Below are 12,544 nucleotides of genomic sequence, written 5' to 3' on the forward strand. Positions count from 1 at the left end.
GGGGGGTTTGTTGTTCTGATTAAAACACAGGGGAGTGTTATTACATGATCTGCACCTCACACCACTGGATGCCTCCTGATTCATCACATTCATTTGAACCAAAACAAATCAAAATTAGCACTTAAAAATGATAATTTGTTATTTATTAAGCTTTTTCCACTGCATCATATATTCAAATTCTTTTGCCATTCATGTTTCACTATTTATATACTTTGTTTGTGCTCCATTCATGACATGTTTAGAACTTATCTGATGCCTTTTGTATCTTTTCGCAGCCTTTTTAAAATAGTATCAAAGAAATCTGATCTATCCGATTAAATGCAAAGTTAAGTTCAAGATAAGTCAATTTGTTAATATCAGTTTAAAAATATCAAATAAATATCAGGGGGTTCACATTTAACCTTCAACCTACCAGGGGTCGGCCCAGCAGCTCGGAGCGGGCACGTGAAGCAGAATCCTTCTTCATGTATTCGACAAAGCCATATCCTTTGGACTGGCCCGTCAGCTCGCTGTACACCAGGAAGGAGCGCTCGATGTTGCCGTAGGCGCGCACCAGCTCCTCGAACTGCTGGGCGGTGAAGGTGTGGGCCAGGTTGGTGAGGCACAGCAGGGAGTCGGTGGGCTGCAGGGTGACGTTGATCAGGCGTCCACGGACAGTGCTGTGGTGGAGGGAGCGGATGGCATCCTGAGCCTGGTCCCCGTTCAGCAAAGTGACAAAGGCTGGAGGAGGGACATGATGGAGACAGCGACGAGGGGGGAAAGGACAGGACGGTGACAGGAACAGAGACAAGGACACGGACACACACAGACATAAATGGATGAGGACGCGGTGAGGAGACGGTGAGGACGCGGAGACTCGACACAAACATAACATTTAAAGCAGACATTCAAAAGTGGACGGGGGACGAATAGAAAGCAAAGTTTGTGGAAAGGGGCAAAATGGAGACCCACACTCAAAGGAACATGCAGAAAATAGCACATGTGGGAGGCAAAGAAAAGAAATGACAAATGCCAAATGTGGCAAAAGGAGGAGGAAAGAAAATTGGGGACACAAAACCAAAAATCATAGACAGTCATAAAGACAGACAGACAGACATATACACAGAGAGAAAGACAGCACATTAGCTAGAAGCCAGTAGGGAGTCACTACGTGGGGGGAAGGGGGGGTCCACCAAGACACACATACACCTTAAAGGCTTCAAGGCTACAACCTGAACGACACACACTGGCACATTTCACAGCACGTTTGACCCTTTCTTGAATACGCTACGTGTTGTCAAGGTGATCACAGTTGATAAGCGGAACAAATTTCACAACCCAGTCTAGTCAGTTGCATTTCCCACAACGTTGACGCCACTTTGCAAACAAAAGCAACACTCTGTAGTTCCCTTTGAAAACTCTCCAACCGGGGAGCAGCTGTATATTATCGCTGAGGCAAATGAGCCTCTGACCAGACTTCTGCAGACAGCTGGGAAAAAGCAGAAGAAGAAGGAGCCAGAAATTTGCGCCGGTGAAACCCTGTGCGGTATTTCAGTCAGCACAGCTCCCCCTGATCCGCCTCAGAGGCCGACGGCAATAAAGTGATTGCGCTGGCCCGGCTCTCCAGTTTGAATATTTATCAGTGGATTCGGCTGAGTAGGCGCACACATTTCAGTTTTGTACGAGAAAATGCAGCGCCCCTGTGCTGCCCTCACTGTCAAAAGGGAAGCGGAATCCATTTGAACTGGAAATATTTAACCGTGTCTCTGCAGCGAGAAGTGGCTGAGGAGTTCCAGTTCAAGGTATAAATAATAAAAATGCTCATAGATAAATTGCAAAAAGAAATATTTTGAAAAGACAAGGTAGGTCTGATGTGACTATGGTGAAGGATATTCTGCCCATTGGAGGACAGACAAAGTGCATCGCTAATTAATCTCCAATCAGCACAGCCTACACACACTCCTCAGTGTGCGTCAGTGGGGGATACACACTCCTAAATGTATGTGCGAGTGCCTAAGTGTTCACCCTCTGTGGGTTACATGTGGGCGTTTGGGTGACAATGACACACGAAAGGAGGCGAGGGGATGGAAAGGAAGATAAAAGGAATGAGAGATGATTCACAGTCTGTGGCTTTAAATGATTTAGCTGGAGATATCTTCAGAAACTGAGGGAACATCAAACAGTCCCAGGTCCACGTCTGATCCTGAGTGCACAACAGCTGATGTTACTCGCCGGGAACGGAAAGATGGCAGCTTTCGGTTAGAGAGTTTAGGTGTGAGGCCTGCAAGGTACTTAAAGGAAAACATTGACAGCTGCTGTCTTTGTTACTTAGTTGAGAAAGGCAAAAATATCAAAAATGATGAGTTAGGCATTTCAACCAATCTTTGTTTCCAGGCACAACAGACAGGAGAGATACTGTGAAGTCAGAAAGGTGCCGATTGTTTAGTAAGAGCAAAGTCGGAGCAAAGATTCAAAGCGGCAGTATAAAGTGCACCTCTGTTTGTGCAAACACCTCCGAGTGTGTGAGGAGTAGGTGGCTCAGGTGCTGACGTGTCGAAGAGAAGCAAAACAATTCAAATGAGAACATCACTGTGGGCAGATCTACTGCAAGGTCAAGATCGGTCTCGCGCACGCTGGAAATATTCCTCCAGCTCTTTGTATCTTTTATAGACACGCCTGCATTCATCTTTCTCCCCGCAGCACATCTGTACTTCTTTCCTCCTCTCTCTCTTATCAGTAAACCACCTCTTTCATATCCATGCGCTGTGTTCCTGTCTGTCTTTGGATCCGTTTTCTCTTCCAGTCTCTCTTTCCGTGTCTATTTGCCTCTCTCTCTTTGCCTTCGCGTACACACTCCATCCAAATCAATTGCCTCAAACCCCATCTAATACTCTTACAGTTACGCACGCGCACGCACACGCTCGCACTCTGTAATGGATCTCTTACACTGCGCAATCTAATCTGGTTTAAACCCACTAAGTATGCTACCTAACATTAGGCATTACCAGGAGATGGGGGGAGAATATGGTTTGGGCTTTGTGCTTCTAAAGCTCTCTCGCCTTCTATTGCCTTTAATGGCGAGGCGGAGGCTAATGTCAAATCCCGCGCCGTGTTTCCTCCGTCGGCGAGAGCTCTAACACTTTTAAATATCTTACAAAATAATCTTATAATTCACAGTCTGGCAGTGGCGCACAATGACAGGCTGCCAAGTGAACATTGTCAAAAAAAAAAAGGAGAGAAAACATGAAAAAAAGGAATACACAAAAGCATCAACGTCTTAATTATAGGCCTCTGCTTCCGAACACGTCCATTATTCCCCGCGGTTCTATGAAGAGTGTTCAGGGGCCAGGGAAAAGAAATCACCTCAAAGGCTGCAATTCGGCTGCCATGTTGCCAGTTGAAGGAGCTAATTAAAATCAGGGGAGTTACAAACAGAATGACTAAAGCAAGGATGACTCAAACTTGCGGGGCAAATCCTCATGCTGTGTGCGAGGCGGTCCTGTGGTTTCATCGTGGCCACCAGGCCCCCGTTCATCTCAGGTGGAGAGGAGCTTCACGGACAACAAACAAGCTCGACGGACTGACGAGGACAAGAGCGTGAATTCGATGTGTTTTCTCTTCTGATTCAAGCTTCCGCAAAGGATCTATGAATTATCTGTAACCTTTATGTAACGAAAAGTACTGCCAATGAAAATGCAAATTAAGCTTTGAAACTGTCCGGCTCACCTGATTTGACCCCCCACAGGTTTTGACCATTCACTTAACATGAAAGAGTCTTAAGCCGTTGAACAGATGGTGATGTGTAGGAGCTGCCAAGAATGTCTTGGAAAAACTAAGAAAAGGACTTAAACTGTGAAAAAATAAATCCCTCCTGCTTCTTTTGGCAACAGTTGGAAGGAGACTATGCTTGGAAATAACAGGTCTTTCTATCGAGGGCTCACAACTTATCAATCGACACTTGCCGTATAATATAGTATAGTTTAGTAGTTATAGTTAATAGTTTAGCATTTTAAAACATTTACAAGCATTTTTACACTAGCAAAGGACACTCAGGATGGAGTTCTATGCTTCCACACCATCATGGGAGATACAGGATGAGGATGAGCTCTCTGGATCTGTCTACCCGTTTCTATTGCTCATCATACCGTATATGCAGTATACAGACGCCTGGCACCTATGAGGGTCACACATCCCCCTAGGATCTGCACATCCTCACATCACAGCAAGGGTGAGGGTACCAGAGCTCTGATATGGAAAGGTTATCAATATGTTTGCATCATAGGAGAATTGGAGACTAACGACACTACGCAAATAAGAAGTCCAGGAGAGAGAATGTCATGCGGTTTCTTATCTCTGCTGCTTTGCTTCAAACACACACACACACACACACGCTCTCACACACACACTGACTCTAAACTCCATCCGCATGCATATGTCAAAATATAACCCAAGACAGACACAAACATGTGCCTAACACGCCACCGTCACGGCTTTAATTGAGTCTTTTAGCTGTGTGGCGACATCATCCTCCATGTATATGCTTCATCTGTGGCTTCTGTCTCCTGCAGACACTTCAGACAGGCTGCATCCTCTGAGCCTTTTGTCTTTTAACACATCAGTCCTCCCACACTCTCCTCTCCATCATCACCACCTCCTCTCGTTGCCTCCCTCAATCCCTCAGCTCTGCAGCTCGCGGTCCAATCCATGGAAGTCCATGAATGGATTGAAGGTATTTGGATTTTTAGAAATATATTCCTGACTTGTTGCCAGGACGGAGTTTGTAGCAATGTAACTAGCCTGCAACTGTTTATGTTGTTAAAATGGACTCAAACCTGTTGAGCATCACCAGCAATAAGGAAAAGCGAGACAGTGTGATGTAATTTTCAGATGGTCCCTTTGTGGAGAGTAGGTTTTACTGTTTTTGAGATTTGCTCTTCAATTCGGTGAATACAGGGTGCATGTTGCATGTGATGCATGTTTTGCATAGGTCAGCCGACGCCGGTGAGATTGCGAAAGATCTATGGAATGGCGAATACGTCTTGGAACGTCTCCTTCCTGTTTAGCTTTTGAGGATACGTTTTTGATTCATGATTTCGATTGTTGTTAATGCTTTTGCTGCGTGTGAAACCAAGCCACCCAACAAGGCTAAGAAAAACAAATTGTCTAATAAAATTACATAAGTTGTGTTTTCTTTCCTGGAAAGGACCGAAAACAAAATCGACCGAGCGACCTCGAGATCGTACAGTGTTTGCGTCGCTTTTTCCTTTTTCACACAATATCGCAGCCTTGGATAAGCGGTAGTCATGGAGCAGAATTATCAGGTTTTAAATGGAGGCACCTGGGATTGGTGGGTGTTTGATATATGGATGGAGGGATGGAGGGATGAGAAGCAGCGCTGAGTGGATCTAACACTGAGCTTTTCAAACAGCCTCCCACTCATCCGCCCACACTTACATTGTTCACTCAGCCTCTGCGTCCCTCTTTGAAACGCTCTGACAGCGGAGGCATCGCTCGCAGCGCATGCACTCATCTAGGTTTTTTTTCCCCCGTAGCCCGCCGATGGAAATGAGCGTTTGGCGCCGAAATAGAAGAATAAAACAAAAGTAAACAATGTCATCCATTGATCGTACAAACATTGTATCGCTGTATTCTTCATCCCGCCACCTTTTTACCGTCCGCCATCCTGTCCTCGTCATCCTCATCATCCACAGGCATCCCCACCTTTCACTCAGCGTTCATTCATTTTCTGCAGTTCCTGCCACCCTCCATTCCGCTCTTCCTCTCTACTAAAGTTTCCAGCTCTCGTTTTGCACATCAGTACGCAATTTTAAACAAATTTCAGGAAAGATTCATCTGAAATTACCAAGAAAATGTTGAAATTTGATACATTAGGCGTTGCTATAATAATACTAAGGGCATTAACTTCATTTGTGTAGCACCACAGTTTGCAACGTGCTTTGACAGACAAGCCAAACAGGAACGAGGCTATTAAAGGTATAAAACATGACATTTAAGAAATCATTTTAGATACAATATAGAATACAAATAAAAATGAAAGATTTAAGACAATAAAGACAATACAAGTCGACATCCCATAATAGCTAGTCTATAAAAATGGGTTTTATGTGCACAGGCAGGAACATTTGTTACATTTAATGCAATGCAATAGGAATAAAGTATGAAGAACCTTGTAGAACATAATTACACCTCCATCTCACACCTACATTAGTGCAACACACACACACACACACACAAAACCATGTGTGGGAGCGTCTGTTTACACTGATAGATACATTCTACTGAAATCTCTCTTACGTGGTAAAATAGCAGAAGAAGAATGAAGATTTTGCTGATATTAATTCAAACTGATGATGGCGTTCATCTCTTCTAAACGTATTTCTAATACTTAATACAAATACTAAGATTGTTTCAGTTAGCGCATATCTAATCACTACAGCTTTTGATATCGCTTTCCATCACACACACACACACACGTGCACCAAAGCGATTATCAGACAAAGGGGGAAACATGCATATTCAAAACTAAGAACACCCTGGGGAAACACTTAATGCCTGTTTCCTCTTTCTTAAAAAACCTAAAGACTTTTGAGAAAGTGTCCATGCATGCCTGTGTGTGTGTGTGTGTGTGCGCCAGCTGGTTATAATAAGCGCTTCTTATCTTCTGCCGGCATTTGTTTGTGCTTTATACAGAGAAAGCAGGGCTGACGTTGGTGATAACACACTCCTGAGACCCGTCAGACTGTAACGTGTGTGTGCGTGTGTGTGCATGTGTGCGCGTGCAGATTCTAGTGTAACACAGTGTCTGCTTGTGTCTTTCCTTGAATCTTCATCCCTGCATCTGTGTGGGTGTACTGATTCGTAAGCAGGTTTCCATCCATTACACTGAGACTGTGTGTGTGTGTGTGTGTTTGTGTGTGTGATTTCTGCACTTCCTGTGTACGAGTGCGAGCCAGAGATAAGAAATGTACTGCTGCTGATAATGTACTGGCATTGACTACCAAAAAGAGAAACTCTGAGGGTTAACACACTGAAGCACTGAGTCGGTCTGACAGCTGCATCTCACCAGGATTCAGATGAGACCTGAACCTCTCACGCTGTTCATATTGTTTAAACATTTTCCTACAGCTGATTCTGCACTTAATCGCATGATAATTTCCCATATCACTTCCCTGTGCTTGGTGCAAACGGTGAAGTGGGTTGCGGGAAGATAAATGGATGGAATAATGCCAAAACGGTTCCCTAGAATAATGTATGTATGAGCTGACCCACAGCGTGAGGCCGGGCCCGGGTCCCTGCAGGGGGAAGGGAAGCTCAATAAAACGCAGCGTGATAGTGGGAGGTTCTGCACGCACCTTTGAGAACGCCATGAGTTAAAGCAACAATATTAACATTAATAACAGAGAGCAAGAGAGGGATGTTTGACCTTGGTGGATGTTTGCGCTCACTAACTTAGCTGTAACAGAGACAGCATGCTTCTTTGTGTACATTTGACTTTAGAATCCAACTCCTTCACCTTGACCTACCCTGCACTATAGCAACTGCAATGATGCTTCTATCTTTATTAGGTCTGAGATAGAAATGGAAATCGATAATTCAACAATGGCAGATCAAGCCCTGTGGCTTTCGAAGAGAAACGCATTTTCTGAGCAAAACGCGCTGTGATTAGAATCGCCCAAAGGTTTTGCCGAATGCAGAAGTGCCTGAAAGATTGAAGTGTGAAGGCCTGACAAATGCCTGAAAGTGATGTACCCGAAAGAATGAAGAAATAACAAGCAGATTGAGGTTCAGCCAATTAAACAGAGACACAGAGCTGAGTCTTTTTAAACTGGCATCTAAATGAAATGTGGAAGAAACCCTGACAGAATGAAGCCTGAAGGTCTGATAAATGTTTATGAATGATTTCTGTACCTGAATGAATGAATGAATGAAAAGTTATGATCAGTTTGAGTGACACCTGCTGAAATCCTTTGAAGATGCCGTTTGTTTGTGCAGCAAATTAAGCAGAGACGGAAGAAAATGCCGAGAAAAGCACATGTGGAACAACACGTCTTACTAACTACATGTGTTGCGCTATATCAATATTAATTACATAATGTCACTTAAGTAGCAGAAGCCTTGTAACGGGCAAATGCAGAAAACAAGAACAATGGTGAGAAATTAATCAGAGACATATCATCATTATCTTCACTTTTGGTGTAGTGTGAAGTGATTTAACAGCTGAGGTGTGTGTGTGTGTGTGTGTGTGTGTGTGCGTGCGTGTGTGTGTGTGTGTGTCTGTGTGTGTGTGTGAGCGCGTGTGTGTGTGTAACTTAACACTTCATTAGTTAGTTGCCCACATATCAACTTGTCTCAAGAGTGAGACACTATGGACAGAGGGGATGTAAGACCACACACACATACATGCACAGACATTAAACACTGTGCATTAAATCATGCTGAAAGGACCCTAAGATGTGCAGAAACAGTGTGTGTGTGTGTGTGTGTGTGTGTGTGTGTGTGTGTGTGTGTGTGTGTGTGTGTGTGCGACCGCCTAATCAAACAGCCACATCACACTTGCGTGGGCCGTGCTGATTTACATCCAGTGATTCACAAGGAGACAGATGGACAGATGATGACAGAGAGAGAAAAAGAGAGGAGGGGGGGAGGTGGTGAGGGAGGTAAAGAGATGCAGAGAGAGGGGGGGAGAGAGGTGACAAGCTGCTGTCCTGAGAAGCAATTAGAACAAGAGAGGGACTCCAATGCTGTCACTTAAGAGATGAAGATGGAGAACAAAACAGAAATGAGAGGAAAAAGGAGCAGCGCAGACACTCATAATGGCTCTGTGAGCTGCCGTCCGATGAGTGAAACACACACACACAGTAACACACACTGACACAAATCCAGTCACCCTGAAAACCCATTACTAAATGTCTAATCTGCATAATTGCTCTTAAATGTACAATAAGGTAAAAGCACAGTTGTGAGTTCACTTAAAACAGGAACATATTACACAACATGAGGTCCCCAGATTTGCTTATGCAAAGCTCCTACGGCATCCACTGGGACTCATACCTCCTCCAAGACCAAAAAGATCAATACGCTTGATTTTGCTTTTGAGAAACCTGGCAAAATCAACAGATCTCGCAATTAATTTCAAAATTCTTCAAAAAGCCCCAGGATGTGTCTTGTTTCCTCAAAATTGGTTGATAACTGTTGGTGTAATCCTGCCAAGGCACAAACAAATAAACAATCCAACACACAGATGTGATTGAAACCGAAACCTCCTTGGTGAAAGAAGAAACGATACGAGACGATATTCCATTTTAGGTAAGGAGGTAAAATAGCATATTAATATTTACTGATGTGACACAGCGGGGTTAGCGCTTGTCAATCGTGCGTGTTTGGGGTGAATGCATATGCATAGGCCTAGATTGCATAGCAGTTAGGGGGAGAGAGTGTTTCTGAATAAAATATTGATCAATCTGCTGCTAGTTCTTATTATGTCATCTTTTGCCTATCGAGCAATATCAGCATTTCGTTTTGAGCAGTTTTGTGGAAGTTACAGTTACTTATGACGGAGTGATGAGTCCAAGTTTCTCTGGTATCAGTGAACATGGCATGAAGTCTAGATATTATCAGTATCAGTTGTTAACACTTGCAGTCATTTCTCAACTTCAACATTCTACTACTGAACTCTCCCAGACAAAGCAGAAGCAAGCAAATCAACTCTGCAGCATCCCAACCAGAGAAAAACACACAAACCCTCCGAGACAAAGATGTTTATATTTATAATCACGGGTGGAAAAAGTGAAGCGAGGAGAGAAGAGCTTACTGATGTAAACAACAGTGAGGCAGAACAAAAAGAGAGAAAACCTAATTATCATTTCTATTGGAGTGTTTCTATGAATGAACACTGGTGATAGATGGTGTTACTGCTCACTGTCTGCTCAAGGACGGCTTGGCCATTAAGTCCTTATTAGTCCCTCGTCTCTGGTATTTTTTGTATTTCACTCGTAGTCACGCACACACGCACACACGCACACAAAGTGACAGGCCAGTGAGCGCCGCCTGGGCTTTCTTCCTCGCTGGACAGTGCAGCTACGGACACAAAAGCCTCCATTGAAAAGGTTGGGATTCCCAGGATAACCCTGGCCATTGTGTTTCCAGATCCCCGCTCCCACAGTGCTGCTGAATTAGTACACTGGGAGTGCTGGCTCCGTATGAAAGCGGCGGGATCAGTGTGGCTGACCGGCTGGACGGTTGGATGAAAGGATGGATGCCTGGCGAGCTGAGTGACAAAAAATTCCCCCGCCCATCTGTGGGTACGTATGGAAATGTGTGCACCTGCTCTCGGCTTTTAATTCAAGGTTTAAGTCTTTTCAGGGGAGACCGAACTCCCACATCGTTATCCAAACAACAGTAAGCATCCAAGATCTGTCACATTAAGTATGAAGAACTTCTTGGGTGGTTCTGGGTGTGGTCTGCATTTAAAACATATGAATGTGGATGAAAACATAACAACACAGAGCTTACAAAGGTTTGGATCTCTGATGAATCCATTATGGACATAAATAATGATCTCAATACGATTGAGTGTAAAGACAGCAAACCCATATAAGGCCCGCTCCTGAGCTCCTGCATTCATGAGCTGCCTACCCCAGATACTAACATGAACATGGAGACTGGCAAGGATGGATGTTAAACTATCTAAAAGTAGGGCCACTGCAGCCTAACAAGCTGCTGGGTAAGTATGTTCAATTTGCGAATGGCAGAACGAAGTGAAGAAAGAAAGGAAGGAAGAAAGGAAGGAAGGAAGGAAGGAAGGAAGGTCTGTGAAGTTTAACACCAATCACACTGCAGGACACTTTTAAAAACACACACGCACACACACGCACATTAACTCAACCGTGCGGGACACACAGACAGACGCATAAACACAGTCTGCTCACTAGCATCTGTATGACCTAATAAGTACAACGTAAGCGGCCGTTTCTGTGAACCGATATGGTCACACGCCGATATGGCTGCACACGCATGCCAGAGCCTTTCCGAGCAGTACGTTTCAATTAGAACAGAGGTCAGGAATGAGCCGGAGCGTTCTGTCACACTCGCAGTCAAAACCAAACCCCGGGAGGATTAGAGGAGGGAGCCGGAGGGACAATAGAGTATCATGGTAATCTCTTTTAGCTGGAGCCATTAGATTCAATTAAAGTGAAGGTTGACTACTGTGTGTGACTAAATTACCACAGGGTCAATTACTAACACATCCAGAAAGAATGATCTTTGGTGTAATTAGCGTTCATATTTCAGGAGTTTACAGCCTCACAAACTGTCAGATCCCACTATTAGTTATAGAACAAAGCCTTGACTATACATGGTGAGGAAGGGGAATGGAGGCAAACGCCCAAAACAAAGGAAGATGAAATAACAGAGCTCATATCTTACTCTTACTCTCTATCTCACTTTTGACATTGGCAAGTCTGAGCTAATGCAACAAATATTCAACAGAAGTGTACGCTTAATCATGCTCATCTTACAGTCCATACACACCCACCGAACATCCAGTGTCATCTATTCTGGATTGGATCTGTCCTCAGGACTGCGTGGACATACAGACACGGTGCTTGAAGGACATTTTCTCGTCTGTCTCTGTTGCTTGTTGCACCTTTTTGGGCAGCGACGACTGACACCTAATGATTCTTCTGAATATAAGGAGCTCTGATCGGCCAGGAGGGCTGAACTTGCCGGCGTGGGCGTGCACGGCCTTTAAAAAGTGGAGGCAATACCAAGAGAAAAGCGAGTCACTTACACACACATGCTGCACAGATTTCCTTAGAGTCCGATCCTTTCAGTCTTATGAAGGTCTCATTGCCAACAGAGGTCCCCAGGCACACAGGCATGCAGTCAGTCACACACACACACTCTCCCTGTGACACTGATTCGAGCATTTACAGGATTTGAAGACTTTGACTGGTATGTTGTCACATGGGAATGTGTGTGAGCATTTCACACCAATTATAAGAGATGTCTCTCCACACATCAAACCACACAGCCACTCTCTCCTCCTCGGGGGACTTAAACATCTCTGATCCGCGCTCTCACACAGGCGATCCTGACCTCTATGGGATTCTTAAATACCAGCATTGATTCTGGAGATAACAATGAAAAATCACTGTGGACAATGGAGAATGGACAGATGTGTACATCACACAGTGTGTCACAGGGGTCTGTAAATGACTCACAAGTTCAACGTTCATAGTAAATTGGAGCCCTCTGAATAATAAGAAGAAAAATGAGAAGAACAACAACAGTAAATGCCTGACTTCTCCATTTAAGGTTAGATTCATTCATTGTATTAGAGAATTAATTATGAAAGGACAAACTCCAAACAGAATCCCTTAAAACACTGCTCACAGACTGTAAATTTCATTCCTTCCACATGACTAATATTTCATAAGTGTGTTTATTACACAACCCAGGCGCTCGCACCAGCAGTGAAGAGTTCTGATATTAAACTAATTCCTTATTCCAGGCTAATTTGGTTCAAAACAGCTGTAGGTCTGTA

The 12,544-nt window shown here is 44.1% G+C and overlaps 1 protein-coding gene across 1 annotated transcript in view; it reads right to left on the reverse strand.

Moving 5' to 3' along the window:
- Positions 1-12,544, reverse strand: part of raver2 (ribonucleoprotein, PTB-binding 2) — a 53,323-nt gene that overhangs the window by 25,382 nt on the left and 15,397 nt on the right. Inside the window, exon 3 of the mRNA XM_076170150.1 lies at positions 413-720. Within this exon, the coding sequence (XP_076026265.1) occupies positions 413-720 (308 nt within the window). The remainder of the gene's footprint in view (positions 1-412; positions 721-12,544) is intronic.

This window comes from Genypterus blacodes, unplaced genomic scaffold, assembly GCF_046128005.1.
Source record: "Genypterus blacodes isolate CSIRO-AG114 ecotype Tasmania unplaced genomic scaffold, CSIRO-AGI_Gbla_v1 ptg000215l_1, whole genome shotgun sequence".
Taxonomy (NCBI): Eukaryota; Metazoa; Chordata; class Actinopteri; order Ophidiiformes; family Ophidiidae; genus Genypterus; species Genypterus blacodes.